The sequence below is a fragment of the Lagenorhynchus albirostris genome, chromosome 6, assembly GCF_949774975.1.
Source record: "Lagenorhynchus albirostris chromosome 6, mLagAlb1.1, whole genome shotgun sequence".
Lineage (NCBI taxonomy): Eukaryota > Metazoa > Chordata > Mammalia > Artiodactyla > Delphinidae > Lagenorhynchus > Lagenorhynchus albirostris.
The window spans coordinates 74,541,272-74,558,668 of NC_083100.1; the positions used below are offsets into that span (position 1 = coordinate 74,541,272).

General features: G+C 38.9%; 1 protein-coding gene across 3 annotated transcripts in view; it reads right to left on the reverse strand.

Moving 5' to 3' along the window:
- Positions 1-17,397, reverse strand: part of GPD2 (glycerol-3-phosphate dehydrogenase 2) — a 133,544-nt gene that overhangs the window by 89,389 nt on the left and 26,758 nt on the right. For all 3 annotated transcript variants that reach the window (XM_060152862.1, XM_060152860.1, XM_060152859.1), the window contains exon 2: positions 8,625-8,734. In XM_060152862.1, coding sequence (XP_060008845.1) covers positions 8,625-8,726 — 102 coding nt within the window. In that variant the 5' untranslated portion in view covers positions 8,727-8,734. The remainder of the gene's footprint in view (positions 1-8,624; positions 8,735-17,397) is intronic.

Consider the following 17,397-nt stretch of genomic DNA (forward strand, 5'->3'; position numbering starts at 1 on the left):
CAGCAATAAAATAGCATCACAAACTCCTCGAAGGCCTGATGTGAGTTATAACTCAAAGATATTGCCATGGCCCCACTTTGGGAGCGAAGTGTTAAATAAAAACCAAAATTATAAGGAAAATGATAGGATGCACTTCAAAGAACATTTCCAGCTCTGTCTGCATAATTTCAGTACTTTCATGAAACAAGCCTCTGAGAAACGGTTAACCATATAGAGTTAGTTTCAACTCGCCTTATGGAAAATACAATGTGTTCAGAATCCTCATCAAGCTTTAGATATCAGACACAGCCCCAACATATTTAGTTGTGTTTCTAGGAGAAAAACAATTCTTCCAGGAATCTAGGCACAGGGTTCTAAACAAGAGAAGAAAATGAATTATACAGTCTTTGGCATAAACTCTAACAATAAAACTGTTATCCAAAAAATGCAGCTTATTTGTCAAACTGATTAGAAATTAAAGTCAGGACACAGATTTAATGGCTGGATGCTTAAAACTTTTTTCTTCTTCCAGAGAACACTGCTGGATTACACTTCCCACCCTCCCTTACAGCTGGCTAGAAAGGATCCAGTGGGTCAAAAAGCTATAAAACATGGAGCAGCCACTAGAATAAAGGGACATAGGTCCGTGAATGACTACAAGAAACAATTCCCCACCTATTCACACTGAAGTGTAATGTGAGTAAGGAAGAAACCTTCATTATAAGCCACTGAGCTTCGGGAGCTGCTTATTACACCAATTAGCTTACTCCACTTAATACACAAATAGGAGATGTATTTAGCATTACAACCCAAGATTTGCAATTCCCATACTTTGTATACAGTCCAGAATCTTCCTCTGACGGGTTAGACCCCACCATATATAGAAAAATAAATCCATAGAGATAGAGCTCCAAAAGGACAGATAATCAAATGCAAACCATGGTGCAGAGACATTTCTTCCTTCACGTTTAACGTAATGCTGATGCTGACAGCTCTCTAAGCAGGCAGATGAACCTTGAAGCCTATTATTCAACCACTAGTCCTTTCTCCTCCTAAATATACATTCTTCATGTGGTCTCTAACACTACAGTTCCCACCTAAACATTAAAATCAACAGAAATGAAGACTGTTTGAGAAGAGTTCCTGTTACAGCACTTTTATAAGATGTTTTTAAGAGAAATGCTGTTTATGAACCTATGAAAAATGCCTCTGGAGATGTAAGACTGTTTACTCAGAGAGGACAAACGAGTCTGGTAGCCAGAACTACCTCACAAAGTTAAAAGCAATCTGGTAAGCAGAAAGCCAACGTGTCAGGTGATAATTTCAGCTACATTAGCGCTCGGGAAGATTTCTACCGATTTCAGACCCACAGATACCCTTTAGCTTAGGAGCCAGAAGAATGTTTACAACTGAGGTTAAATTCTTCAAGATACTAAGTGCATTCAAAAAATAAATAGTTATATTCCATCAAAGATACTATTGAAAAGTGATACTTAAGTAGAATTTTTACAATTGAAATTTTCTCAGCTGACACCTTGTCCTAGATGTTATGCTTATGATTTTAAGTATAACTTAAAAAAAATTTAAAGCACTTTTAGTTTTACAAAAAAAATTGAGAGGACATTCCAGAGATCTCCCATATACCTCCTGCCCCACATACAGCTTCCCCCATTATCAACATCACTCACCAGAGTGGCACATTTTTTTCCCAAAGATGAACCTACACTGATACATCATAATCACCCAAAGTCAGTAGTTTACTTAAGGGTTCACTCTTGATGTTGGACATTCTGTGGTTTGGGACAATGTATCATCACGACAGTATCACACAAAGTATTTTCATTGCCCTAAAAATCCTCTGTGATCTGCCTATTCATCTCCCTGCATACATCCCTGGCAACCACTCATCTTTTTACTGTCTCCAAAGTTTTGCCCTTTCTGGAATGTCATATGGCTGGATTCATACAGCGTGCAGCCCTTTCAGATTGGCTTCTTTCACTGAGTCATACGCATTAAGGTTCCTCCATGTCTCCTCATGGCTTGATGGCTCATTTCTTTTTAGTGCTGAATGATGTTCCATTGTGTGGATGGACCACAGTTTATTTATTCATTCGCCTACTGAAGGCCATTTTGATTGATTCCAAGTTTTGGCAATTACGAATAAAGCTGCTACAAATATCCATGTGCAGGTTTTTGTGTGGACATAAGTTTTCAGCTTCTTTGGGTAAATATCAATAGGTGTGACTGTTGGATCATATGGTGAGAATATGGTTAGTTTTGTAAGAAACCACCCAACTATGGCATTCCAAAGTGGCTGTGTCATTTTGCATTCCCACCAACAATGAATGAGGGTTCCTGTAGCTCCACATCCTCACTAGTATTTAGTGTGCTTATGATTTTGATTGGTTGTGCTTATAATTTTTTTTTAATTTATTTATTTATTTTTGGCTGTGTTGGGTCTTCGTTTCTGTGCGTGGGCTTTCTCTAGCTGCAGCTAGCGGGGGCCACTCTTCATCGCGGTGCGCAGGCCTCTCACTGTCGCAGCCTCTCGTTGCGGAGCTCAGGCTCCAGACGCGCAGGCTCAGTAGTTGTGGCTCACGGGCCTAGTTGCTCCGCGGCATGTGCGATCTTCCCAGACCAGGGCTCGAACCCGTGTCCCCTGCATCGGCAGGCAGATTCTCAACCACTGTGCCACCAAGGAAGCCCTGTGCTTATAATTTTGATTTCTCTTTGATTGATATTCATCTTAAGGTTTCTCTAACCTCTACCAGTTTCTCTGGCCAGCAGTTAATGTAAGCAGCATTATGCCAATAAAAAGCTCAGCTATTTAAAGAAACCTGGTGCTGTATCTCTCTTATTACGCCAAACAAGGCTAGGTCTATTTCAAATATTTTATATCCTGTATGGGGGTGGGGGGGAAAGAAAGAGGTATAATAGATACTAAAGACCTGCTAATGTGTCAGGTACTGTGATCATTATCTTCTATATTCTGAACTGGTTAGTGCTTGGCAGGGGAGAAAAGCCTGGGAGTACAGTGACAGTATCCTTACCTTATAAAGAAACTAGAGTTCTGGAAACTTTCATAACCTGTGCACAGTAACAAGCTCACCAACACCCAGCCACACTTGCTTAACAGACACATTCAGGGAGCTAAATATCTTTTCATTTGAGGATCCATTAAAAATAACCCCCAAAGTAGATCTTACTTTGACTAGATATAATCATGCCATTATTTTTTTGCTGCTGCACCAATCCTATCTTTTGAATTTGGGGTCATTGGTACTACCAATCAAAAGACCCTTGTTTACTAGGATCTCTTACAAATAATGTATTGAGAGGGAGAGACTGAGAGTAAAACAATGTTCTCAAAATTCCTATGGATTTTAACTTTCATACTTCACTTTGCCTCGCATTAGCATAAGTATTTTTCCTCACAAAGGTGGTATATAGGTTTACTTATAATTCAACTCACCTAATCCTATCAACTCACTAACATCACCACTATCGTGGTTTTCATGTTCCCTTCATTACCATGCATAACAAAGTAAACTATAGCCTTTAGTAATCCACTCAAGGTATAGGCTGTCTCTTACAAAGTGAGAGGCTATTTTGCAAAGCATGAAGATCCTGTCGTTAACAAATATTACTACATCATTGGCTTCAGGAAAGAATAAGTTTAATTGTATTCCCCTTCAAGCTAAATTCTGATTTACCCTCAAAAACCAGGTTTACACCCCCCCCAAAAAAACAGAGCTTTCTAAATTGTTTCACCATAGAATTACAACAAATAGTGTTGTACTATATATTCATTAATTTATCAAAAAGACTATATTCACATAACTTTTTAGGAACATATCACCATATAAATCAAGTCTGCCGTAAATTATATAAGCTTAAATAGAAAAAAAAAAAACCACAGTGGGAACTTCAAGGAATTTATTACTTACAACAGGAAGAAAGTTTAAGCCAATAATTGGTGTTGTCTACCTTGTTATTGGCTCATCTTCAGATCAGGAATCAAGTAGAAGAGAAAACAGAAGGGTGTTTGTGTGACCGTTTGTAGCCATTCTCCTACAAGCTCAGATGAAGGACAGGCCATTTGCTACTAAACCTCAAAGTCTTAACACGGTATCCCTGAACCCAAGGGTCTCCAAAGATGAGAGCAACTTTCGTGCTCACTATATATTCATATAGTTATTCACACTTTATGTTCATATCACCTGGGAATAACTAACACTTTTGGCAAGTTTACTATATTCCAGGAATTCTCCCAGGCTTTACTGCTCATCAACAGTCCTATGAGGGAAGTAGCACTGTTCTCCCCATCTTGCAGATGGGGGAAAAATGAGGCCTAGAGAATTTAAGAAAATTGCCCATAGTCACTCAGCTGTTCAGAAGCAGAGCTGGGTGTCAGATTCAGACAGTCTGCAAAGACGTTCCAAAGATTGTGTTCTCGTCCTTTCTGTTACGTTGCTATGAACAGAACATCGACGAGAATCTCTCATTTCCTTGATTCTAATAATATCACTCCTCACACTGAAGAGAGATTCCCTGCCTATGCATGGTGCAGAAAAGAAGAAAAAAACATTCACATCTGGGCTTTGAGAAAGCTCTCTGTGGTTCTCAGGCTTCACCTCAGAGCTGGCTCACAGAGCCCACCACACCTCCAGAGTGGGTAATGGAAGGAACAGTTTGAGCATGAGAGGCCCACCCTCAGCCCTAAAGAGATCTTTGTTACATCAACCACACCGCTGGGGTTAAAAAGGAGCCCACACTGTTACACCAGTTTCCAGCTAGGACCTAGAAGGTATGAAAGAAATGTGGAGTTTAAAATTTTTTCAAGTTTCCAAAAAAAGGCCTTCAGTGTCTAATGAAAAGACAAAAGCCCGAGGCAGCCCTCAGTTAAAAGTTTGCAATCCTACCCTAGTTTTGCCCCCATTCTTCCCACCCCCCTGAGGAACCCTCCTGCAGCCCTGACTGTAACGCTCTCCACCACTGTTCCTTGCTAAGGTTTACCGCCTCCGAAGCTACCCAGGGCCCTCTCTCTTAATTTAAACTCCATTAACCCACCACCTTGGAATTAGAAAAGGAAGCTGTCCCATGAAGTAACACTTCCCTTTCACTAGACAGTAAGGAGACCCGAGAAAAGCAAACTGTCCCGAGAGGAAGACTGGATGTCTTCTAGGTCCCTTCCAATGACAAGTTTATTATTAAACAGACCTATACTAAACAGTGAATGACAAATACCTTACTCTTGAAAATCTGCACACCACTGCAGGGGTGTCTGCTTGCTACATCCCTGGTGGGATTTAAGATAGTGCTGGGGAGTTTATATACCACTACACGGCCTCCTGTTCCTTGGCATACAGCTGGTCTGGGGAAAGGAAAAATCAAGAAGGCTTTGTGGAAACTTAGTCACCTACATGTGGGTGAGGAAATAAAAAGAGAGAGAAAATGGAATGAATAGGAAGCCTTTCCAAGACTACTCAAAAAAATCCCACGTGTATCACTGGAGGGGGCCTGGAGTGTGGATGCCATTTGTGGTCACAAACCTCCTTCCCTGCAGGTGGACACAGTCAAAAGAGGCCAACATTCCATTCATCTTTCCCCCATCAGCTTCCTCGCTGGAATTGAAGATTTAGGTTGCCCAGCTCCAAAATATAATAATAATAACAACAACAATAACAACAGCTCTCTCCTTAGGCCATGATCTCCATCCTTTCTAAATCTGACCTTATCTCCAAAGAAAAAAAAAATCTCTAGGCCTCACTTGGGTCAACAGTGGAGACTCTTCACCACTGAAAAACATAACATAAATGTTAATAGTATGCTTGCATGAAGAAAAGCCACACCATGAAGTAAAGTGGAACAAAAAAATCTTTGCTATCACCTCTAACCTCCAACCTGCCCACAAGAAATGCCAGTCTTCACAAATGTCTCTATTTCCTCACCTACGGTAGCTTTTATTCAAGCAACTGAGTAAAAGGTAAGTGAACCACATCTTAGTGGATTTCATTGTGTTTTCCATTTAATTAATCAAGAAAGTATATACAATAGTTTTCCTTTTATTCTTTTCCCTGCAAATACAAGCTAATTTAAAAGGGTTCTGTGAGCTGACCTAGCAGCTAAACACTTACAGCACTATCCCGTCACCAAAGGTGCTGAAACAACTGACCAACTTTTACAATCAACCCGTTTGTATTTGGAATACGACCTCTGCCTGTATTTTAGGAAGGAAGCTTTGCACCAGGAATATCAAATGAGCACAAGCTAGGGGCCAGGGGATGCAGAGCTTCGAGTGCAGGAATGCCAGCAAAATGTGCCTCAGCTTAAAAGTCAGCAGACAGTTTTCTCGGCCATCAGTACCTGGGGCTTTCAAAACCAACTTATTCTTAAAGGAGGACAGTTTATCGGTTGGAATCATTTCCTAAAACTGGAAAAAAGATAAAAACACAAGCCAATACTTTAAGCATTGCTCTCAAGAAACACAGAGCGTGCCTAGTCACATTTAAGGTCACAGCTTCTGTAAAATGTAGCCAAATAATGGGTGTCAAGGGGCAGGTTTTTTCTTGACTATTGAAGTCGGGAAAATTTCCTCCCCTAGAATGGCTCTGATTGGCAGATATTCTCTGAGAGAGGACAGCTGAGGCCTGTGGTCATTTTATGTCAATGGCTCAACTGAGATGGTCTCCTCCCCCCTCCTCACACACCCCTCTCTTTTTTTGCCAATCCCTATGGTTACATCCAAAACTGCTACCCAAGATACGCTCACGGCAGTGGCTTAAAGGGACAGGAATCACTGCAAAAAGAATACACACACTTGGGCATATGTCTTATGCAACTCATTGATTGAATATGCCTATGGTGATTTTTCTCAAAAGAACTTGTCAGATTACAATTATAAATGACTTGAAACTGCTGGTATCTGTTTCGTTTGGCTATTAGGGTGGTCAGGATGTCTAACTTAGGAAGGAGAAAATGACAAAATGTCCCAGGAATCAACAGACCTTCATCTTGCTTGATTTTACTGACTAAAATTAACCCCTAACTTGATGGATGGGAGGCAGTATCAACTGCTTATTCTATTCTGTGAAGAAGAAGAGAAGTCAAACAACAACGACAACAAAATATATTTCTGAAACAGTATTCCCTAGGTACAAAGTTAAGTGATAAACTCGGAAATAGAACATGCTTACTGTTGTTAACAGACATGAACCATGTACAAATTTAGCAACAACTTACCATACTAGACATCGTGACCTTTGGCACTGGCACTATCCAATATCGTTTCAGATACCACTGGTAAAAGATGGCAGAAGTAATCTAATCTGTTTAAGTCCATGCCCCCAACAGAACTGCACTTCTAAAATAGCCTGAGCAAAAACAACATCTTTTCACACTTACTTTTAAGGAACCAAGGAAACATTTTAAAAGAAATAGTGCATCAAGCATGTTCAGCAGGTGAGAATGAGCTTCAATAGCAAGTCAGTAATACCTGCAACATGTATACCTAGGGAAACCTTAAGAGTAATGTGCTCTTATGAATGAATGAATGAATGAATGAATGAATGAAAAAAACAAGCACAACCTGTTCAATATCGTCCGTCTTTAGGAGGTAGCACTAGAAATTAGCTTCTTTTTTATTTATAAGCCAGCAAATTGATTCTTCTTAATATGTGTTTTTAACGTGGTATTTCCCATTCAGGACATGGGACTCCAAGCAACGTGGCTGGCTCCACCACCATGTAGCACAAAGAAACAGAAACAACATGTACAAGACAGCCCAGGCAGGGCTTAAAGGTTCTCACAAAAATGTGGGATGTGAGTAGTTCATAGAGAGCCCAGCTACAAATAGCTTCCCAAATTCCTTCACCTCCATCTTTGAATTGGGAATGCACCAACCAACTGGTATCACAAAATGCCCTAATGACATAGGGAAGGGGGAACAGGAGATTAATACTAACTACTGAGGTTAGTATTTCAACCCTGAAAAGAACAAAACCATTCACCAAAGTTATTTCCTGGCATCAATTTGAACTATGGGAAGGCATAGTTGTAGTGCAAAGGGGAAAAAAAAAACAAAATGAAAATAAACTGAACACTTTAAATTATTTGGAAACTTCATACCAATCTCATTTTCACAGCTTTCTGCCACTAAAAATTTTACCCAATATAAAGTAATAATACTACATAAGTAACTAAACCTTTCAGAAATAAACCCAAGATTCTGAGTTGAGCCTTTTGTATAGGCTCTTTCTTTTCCATTTCCTTTCTCAGCTGCCTGCCTTCTAATAAGACAAACTTTTGGCAGGAGCATAGAAGGTATCCAGACATTTGGATGAATTAGACAAGGAAAGTATAAATGAATAAACCCTGGCACTCTGAAATGAAGCAGTCTTTTAAAACCAAAGAGCCAAAACAGAGGCTAAATAATATAATGCTTTCTGACAAAGAAATTTACTTTTTAAAAAATGAGATATACACAGTTCTCAAGGATCATTAAGACAGTATTCTAAATTAGTGTCTTTTTCAGATCAAGCTGAGACAGTAATTTCTAAACAATACCATTAGCCTACACACGCCCCATACACAGTTCTTTAACAGATTTGTTTCATATTATAATCAATACATGTACAGTTACTTACTTGCTTCCTTTTGTAATGAGCAAACTGAGAAAGGCCTAGAACAGTTGCAAGAGCACCTCCTCCAACAAGAATAGTCCCTTTCACTGCCTTTTGAAATGCCATTTCTTAGCCTACAGAGACAAAAAAAGAAACAAAAAAGTTATTTGGGATTTTTATCACACAATAATCCAGAAACAAAAAGAGACTGCCTAGATTATGAAATTATGTTAAACTAGAAAAGAAAACACACAATAAGGAATTTGTTAACATACCAATTTGTATACCACAATTCAAAAACAATACACAAAAAAACCAAGAAACTGACTTTATAAAATGACCATCCAATAGGAATTAAAGAAAGAAAAATTCAGAGACAACTGAGGTTATTTACATGGTATAAAGTCAAGAGAGCGGTGAAAAGAAATGTGTACCTGACAAAACTGCATGCTGTACTTGCAAATTTGTTCAACCACTAATCTCCTCCACAAAAAGAACTGGTGGAAGTCTTCTGTCACTCAACAGGACAATGAACCTCATGCCTGCTTTGGGTTCTCTGGCAAGTGTTGAATTCCACTCTGGTAACAACTCCCTTCCTGAGTTTTCCCCTTCAGAAAGAAGCTCTCGCTAAAACCAAAAGCCAACACATTTACATTTCTATCCCTGGAAGAGTCTACACTTTACAGATAAAAAGTAAAAGAAAACCATGCCATGATCCTTCTACAAAATGACAGATATAACACTGCTATCATTCCTTTCATTAAGGGAACTTAAAAAAAAAAAAAAAAAGGTTTCTTCTAGCCAGAGCTGCATGGCACCAAAATTTCAAGGGGAAACCCAGATCAAGCACTCCTTCGTGCTCACTGTATATTTCTAAATAAACTCTTGTACTGTGTTAGCTCTTGACTTTCTTTCTTCTCACTTGTTAAAAAAAAAAAAAATTCCACTATTGGATTGATGGAATTTCTTAATTTTTTTTTTTGAGGACTTAAATAGTCTAACTTTTTCAGAAGCCAAAAAAAATAAAATAAATAAAAATAAAAATTCCAACGAAAAACATCTTACTCCCTTTTATTCTGATAAACAAAAAAAAAAAAAACAAAACAACGATAACACTGTGTGATCACCTAAAAACAGTTCTAACTTAGAGTTGATATTTAGCAATTTGACCTGCCTAAGTCTTTCACTTACAAAAGCAGCTGGTACACCCACGTGTTACAGGGAAGCCACTACCCTACCTTCCTGAATGGGTGGAGTTCTGACCTGTCTGGACAACATACCTTATGCTTTACAGATATCTCACAACTCAAATTATTTAATATGAAGTCAATTTTAACCTAGGATAGTAAAAAACACATAGTATCTCAATGTAAATTATGATACAGTTAAAATGTTTGAGTTCAGGGACTTCCCTGGTGGCGCAGTGGTTAAGAATCCGCCTGCCAATTCAGGGGACACGGGTTCGATCCCTGGTCTGGGAAGAGCCCACATGCCGCGGAGCAACTCAGCCTGTGTGCCACAACTACTGAGCCTGCGCTCTAGAGCCCACGAGCCATAACTACGGAGCCCCTGTGCCGCAACTACTGAAGCCCGTGCACCTAGAGCCCTTGCTCTGCAACAAGAGAAGCCACTGCAGTGAGATGCCTGCGCACCGCAACGAAAAGGAGCCCCCACTCGCCGTGACTAGAGGAAGCCCACGTGCAGCAATGCAGACCCAACACAGCCAAAAATAAATAAATAAATTTATATATTAAAAAAAAAAAAGTTTGAGTTCATGTTGACTGAATAGAATCTATTAGCATAACTATCCTAAATCAAAGAATTTCAAGTGCAGTTGGTAACTCTGACTCTACAGAAAATCCATTTTGGAATACTATAAATTATATACTAAAATAAAAGCTGGCATTTCTTAAAATTTTATTTTTCTTCTGATCTCATTCTTTTCTGACAAACTCCTAAATTCTAAGACTCATCTTTATTTTTAAGATTCTCACCAGAAAAATATTTCACATGCGTATGTTCTTTACTGCTGGAGGTCTCGTCTTTCCCATCCCTTCTCTGAATCAACCATCCCCTCTCTCCCAAGTTATGCAAAAGAGTTGGTGTATGTTGGCTGGGGCTTCCATTCATCATTCAGTCAACCCTAAGAAAAACCTAACGTCCACGATTGTTCTGATGGTGAAAACCGCAATTGAGCCAACTTGGAAGGCACCCCTTTGTCACAGCTCAGCATCACCATTCCTAGTACTGCTATAAATGTTCATATGGGTGCCTATCGCACAACAGAAACCCTAGCAGCCCGGAGACAGCATGCTATCCCCTGGCTAACTGGGCTTCCCTGACAATTAGAGACAGAGAATAGAGACCTAGTTCTAATTACCTGAACAATGCCTGTGCCCACCCCAAATAGATGGTAGCCTGGCAATCCCTTGGATGTGAGTTTTGTAGGTGGTTGAGTTTAGCTCAGTATCATTCCTTCTGTCTTGTTGATAATGTCATTGATGACCTCACAAAGGACACCACACATCAGTATAGCTAACTGAGGGATGTCATACAACACAGTCATAAAGTGTCTCAGCAGAGGTGTTCCTTCAGCCAGTTAAGTTTGGAGCTAGTTTTTCCAATTGTGTAGCTCCCTACATTCCCTGCTCACCTTATTATATTGCCTCAATTTGATTTTCCTGAAACCAAAACTTGCTAAGGAGGATATCTTCATGGATTTTCTCAATGAGCCACAAATACTATGGAAGAACTGCATTGACATATTATTTTGCAGAGTTATTGATAACATTGGCTATAATAAAGTTTCTTTTTTCAGTATTTTCATAAAATAACCTATGCTTAAATATTATTATTTCTATTGTGATCAAATTTATCCACAAGATAATCTAGCTGGTTGTAACGAATAAATCACTCTTACAAAAGCACAGAATCAGTCGGCTTCACCTGACTCTCCCAAGATGATGATGATAATGATCATCATCATCATTAATGTTATAATGACAATAGTTGCCATTTATTGAGTTATTTGCTAGGTAATGGGTACCATGCTTTTAATTCTTTATATATATCAGCTCATATCACCCTCACAACATCCTAAGTTCATAAAAGAGGCACTTGCAGTTCAAAGAGAGTAGGGGATTTGTCCTAGGTCATTCCCTAGTAAGTGACAAAGCCACAGCTTAGTCTTTGCTCCTAATCACTAGGTGGTTCTGCCCTGCCTTTGCTCTGAAAAGCCAAACTCTCCCCAAGAGCCACACCATATTTTGCTATTACTCAAGAAAGCCCTATTCACAAGCAGTCACCCAAAGTGTACAGTCCCTTGGCATTAGGTTTCTCTAAGGCAATGAGGAAGACTCTGACAAAATATCTGCTAGTAACCTTCTGCCAGATGATGTAAAAACTTTGTTCTAATGTTGACAGAAAGAAATGTAAAACCAGATTAACGTTAAACTATGTGCTGTGAACTACTTATACCCACTTACATTCCATTATAAGGAAAAAAGTTTTCACAATGATGACAAAGAGGAAAAGATTGCTTCCTTCTACATAAAAGCTACAACCAGGAAGTTAGCAAAGACTGGGAATAAAAATGTCAATAAATCTTTACCTTTTGCAACTAAAAGTATGAGAAAGTCAGAGGTAGAAGAGAAAACCAGAGGTAGAAAAGGAAACCAGAGGTAGAAAAATCAACTAAAAGTAAAATTAGCTTAGTTTTCATAGCCTGATGTCTATGTTAAATAGCCTGTGAATAAATCACGTATACATTGACTCAGGACTGGCTCCTGCATTTGCACAGACCAATGCCAGCCCTCTAATTCTTGCAAGGAGAACACCAGGCAACTAAATAAAACCTTAAACAAAGTTAGTCAACTAAATATATCTGTGAGTTTATCAACTGCTCTCAAGGGGTTTGCAATCAATTTGGAGGATTAAATATCAAAGTCTGTCTTATAACAGTCTTATAACTAGTTGTGCTACACTGAATGTTACTAATACTCTCATAGACAGAAGACCCTGAATAGCCAAAGCAAGCTTGAGAAAGAAGAACAAAGCTGGAGGCATCTCAATTCCTGACTTCAAACTATATTACAAAGCTATCATAATTAAAACAATATGATACTGCCATAAACACAGATACATAGATAAATAGAACAGAATAGAGAGCCCAGAAATAAACCCATGCATACATGGTCAATTAATTTTCAACAAAGGAGCCAACAATATACACTGGAAAAATGACAGTCTCTTCAATAAACGGTGATGAGAAAACTGGACCAGCCACATGCAAAAGAATGAAACTAGACCACTTTCTTACACCATACAAAAAAATCAACTTAAAATGGATTAAAGACTTAAATGATAAGACCTGAAACCATAAAACTCCTAGAATAAAGCATAGAGGGTAAGCACCTTAACATTGGTCTTGGTGATGATTTTTTTTTTTAATTTGATACTAAAAGCAAAGACAACAAAAGCAAAAAAAAAAAAAAAATGAGTGGGACTACACCAAACTAAAAAGCTTCTGTACAGCAAAGAAAACCATTAACAAAATGAAAAGGCAACCTAATGAATGGAATAAAATATTTGCAAAACATATATTTAATAAAGCGTTAATATCCAAAATATATAAAGAATTCATACAACTCAATAGCAAAAAAAAAATTCAATTTAAAAACAGGCAGAATGACTAAGTAGACATTTTTACAAAGAAGACACACAAATAGCCAATAGGTACATGAAAAGGTGCTCAACATCAATAATCATCAGGGAAATGCACATCAAAATCACAATGAGATACCACCTCACACACACACATGCACACAAAGTGAGGTAAGTGTTGGCAAGGATGTAGAGAAAAGGGAACCCTTTTGCACTGTTGATGGGGATGTAATTAATGTAGCCACTATGTGAAAACAGTATGGAGGTTCCTCAAAAAATTAAAAATAGAACCACCATATAATCCAGCAATTCCACTTCTGGGTGTATATACAAAAGAAACAAGATCACTATCTCAAGGAACTATCTGTACCCCCATGTTCATTCCAGCATTATTTGTAATAGCCAAGACATGGAAACAATCTAGGTGTCCATCAATGGATGAATTGATAAAGAAAATGTGATACACACACACCCCAACACATACACACACACACAGAGGAATATTATCCAACCATGGAAAAAAAAAAGGAAACCCTGCTATTTGCAATAATATGGATGAAACTTGAGGGCATTATGCTAAGTGAAATAAGACACACAGGGAAAGACAAATACAGTATAATCTTACTTACATGTAGAATCTAAAAAAACCCCAACTCACAGAAACAGAGAAGAAATTGGTGGTTGCCAGAGACAGGGGGTGGGAGGTGAGAGAAATGGGTGAAGGTGGTCAGAATGTACAAACTTTCAGTTATAAGATAAATAAGTTCTGGGGATGTAATGTACAGCAGTTGCTAAGAGAAGAAATCTTCAAATTGCTCATCACAAGGAAAAGAAATCATAACTATGTGAGGTGATGGATGTTAACTAAACTTACTATGATAATCATTTCATTTATATATATATATATATATACACACATATATAATGTTATATATGTTATATAATCATTATGTTTTATGTTATATAATCATTATAATGTTATATAATCATTGTTTTATGTCTTAAACTAATACAATGTTACGTGTCAATTTTATCTCAATAAACCTGGAAGAAAAAAAAAACATTTAAATTACAGCCAAAAGAAAGAAATAGCTCAAAGTGGAGATAGGGAATCACGGTAAAGCACTATCTGATAACCATTTTCATCAACCAGAAGATATAGCGCAGAATAAAACTAAGATGCTATTTCTCCTTTGTTCTATTCTAACTCAAGCACTGAGTTATCATGCCCTCAAAGAAAGAAAGGAATCACTAAATGGACAGTGATTATACTTCACCTGAATTTCTGTGACTTGGGTTCCCTCAAAATGAGTGGAAGGGCTGGAAGGGTTTATAAATAAAGCAGGCTGTTAAATTACATTATTTACTAAACCATGTCAATATCAAATTGAAAAAAAAAAATCGGTGACTATCCAGTCAAGATGGCACAGTGAATTTATGCTTCAGCTCATCCTGTATGCTCTAAATGCACGGTAATGACAAAATAGGAAAAAAACAACAACATACACACAAACATAGATGCACATACATGCTCTGATAGAAAACAAGGTACTATATCATTGCAGTGAAAAGAGATTAATTCTCACTAAATGATTAAAGAAGGTTTCAGAAGACAGGATACTTGAAAAGCCTCTTGAAGAAAAAAGGATTTGGAGGGGAGTGAGTACGGGCAGGTCTGGATTGAGAAAGATTTGGAGGAGAAAGAGAACATCATGGTAATGTTCAGGATGCATGCAAGTTGTTATCTGGTTTGGCAGGAGACGATGTTCATTTGAAAATGAGGTTTAAAAAGAAGTCCAGGGCAAGAGATAAGAACATTCTGTACATGTGAAATAAGATATTTTTCTATGATATTCTGTTGGCCATGAGAGCTGAGATTCCAGATGAAAGAAACAAGCTGCTTCATCTCATGACTTATGAAGAATGTTCAAGTAGATTTTGGTGTTGAAGCTTATGATGAAGACTGAGGGACCAACTGGAAGGCAATAAAAGAGTCCCCACATGAGAAGACGAAAGCCTGGTTTAGGACAACACTGAAAAGTACTAATGCAGACACTGATGCTTTGCAGAAATCTCTAATGACAGCACTCAATTAGAGACCATTACAGAATCTGACAAGTGATTACAGAAGGAAACAGGAAGAGACTGAACGTCATAAGGGGCTTTAGCCTGGGTAACTGGGGATTTGCCCCAACATTACAACATTAAGAATCAGAAAGAGAAGCAAGTTTAAGGGAGGAGAGGAGTTCATTTGGAAGCAAAAATATTTAAGATCTTGACAGAACACCTACAGAGAGAAAACAGCAAACATATAGATAGGAGGGTCTTAAACTCACAAGAGTCGTCATAGCTAAAGCTATGGTGTGAGGAATTTTCTGCCTAAAACTGACAGATGTACCTGCTCACAGTAAAATGTACTTATTGCCAGCAAAACAAAAACTGGACTTGCCACTTCTCAAAGTTTGCTGACCCATGCTTCTAGCTAACCCTGCAACTTATCTGGCTCCACAGGATTTCTGGCTGTCCTTTTAGGACTCTCATTATAGATAGAGCGACTTCGACAATGAAGACAACCGCTCAGACCCTATCTTAAATAGTTCCTGAGCGCTCACCACTTCTGCCGTCCTCCTACTCATTGGTAAGGCTACGCTAACAGTTAAATCATGCATTTAGATGACTTAACCACACACTTGAGAATTTAAAACAAGAAATAACCACCCACTGGAAACGGCTGGGGTTCCCCTTGGCAACTACTCATAAGCAAATTTATTCCAGAACAAAAGCACACTTCCTGGCCCCGGAATTCTCAAAATAGAGTCCTCAAACTCCTCTCCCTGTCTTGCAGTCCTAGCTTCTCTCTTAATTCAGCATAAATAAAAATCTATCCAAAGAGATTTATCACTCCTCTGTGGAAGGATCCCTTCACTTCTACAAAAACTCTCCTATCCTCTGATCTCTTGCATAGAATCAGCTATTTCCATTTTAACCTCCAGGCTCTCCATTAATTTAAGAAAAATTGAGACTTCTCAGGGTTTTGAGTCTTATGCCAGCACAGATGCAAACATATTTCTTTCCATCCCTCACAAGAATTATCAGTGTGGGTGCTGGGGAGGAAGGAGGATAGCTCAAAGATAATTTTCAGAAGAGTCATTTCAACCACAAGCCTTGTCCCTGGAACATGTGTTCTCTAGCAAGATATAAAGGCATTCCATGACCCTCTGATCACCTACACTGAGAACCCAAGATGAACAAGGCATTTAAAACATAAAACTCCCAGAATGTAACCTAGATGTAGCATGTGCTACTTCACTCAGCCCTTTACCTAAGCAGATGCAGGTCCAAAGGTAGGAAGACACTCCTTACGCTTCAGTTGTGCAGCCACCCCCCTTGTGGCTGTGCATGGAAAGCCTCCCCCTCATCTATTTTGAGTCATGACACTTCGTCAAACCCACAGATGGCACAAGTCAGAGCGCAGGGCCTCAAGATCCACCTGCACACAAATTCAGTGACTTAAGGGAGAAAGTTGCATGAATCTTACTAAGTAAGGGTGCAGGGCCTCATCAGAGGAAGTCCTACCCAGAAAGTCATGGAACTTGACAGCAAGTTCACAGCAAAATGGAAGAACAGGGAGTGAACGCAAAAGCACCTTCCCACCCAACTAGTTTTAACTATAAAAGTCAAGGTTTTGGGGGTGCTTTGAACTAGGCATGTTTCAACAAAGCAAACCCTTTATTCTTCCAATTGATGTGATAGCAAATGTTATGCATACTTTCCTATAAGAAAGAACATCACAGTTTAGGCACACCGAGCCTAAGCCTGATCAAGTGCTTACACAAACAAGTACCGATCAAAGCACACCAAGTACTACTGCCTCTCTCCCCGAGGTTGACTTTACAGAGGGGAGAATGATTAGCGCTCTGCCTACAAACGCATCCTCCCCAGCCAAGCAGAGAGGAACTTCTGCACACATACATCTTACACAGCAGCATGTGATCCCTACAGAAACACAGAGTGAGCCCTCAAGCATGCTTTTTGAAAGCTGTCAGACATAAATGAACAAAACAGTCAACATCAGAGGCCCGTCAGCCTGTTCTCTGCAAACAGAGAGGAGCCCTAGTCCATAAACTGAAATTGA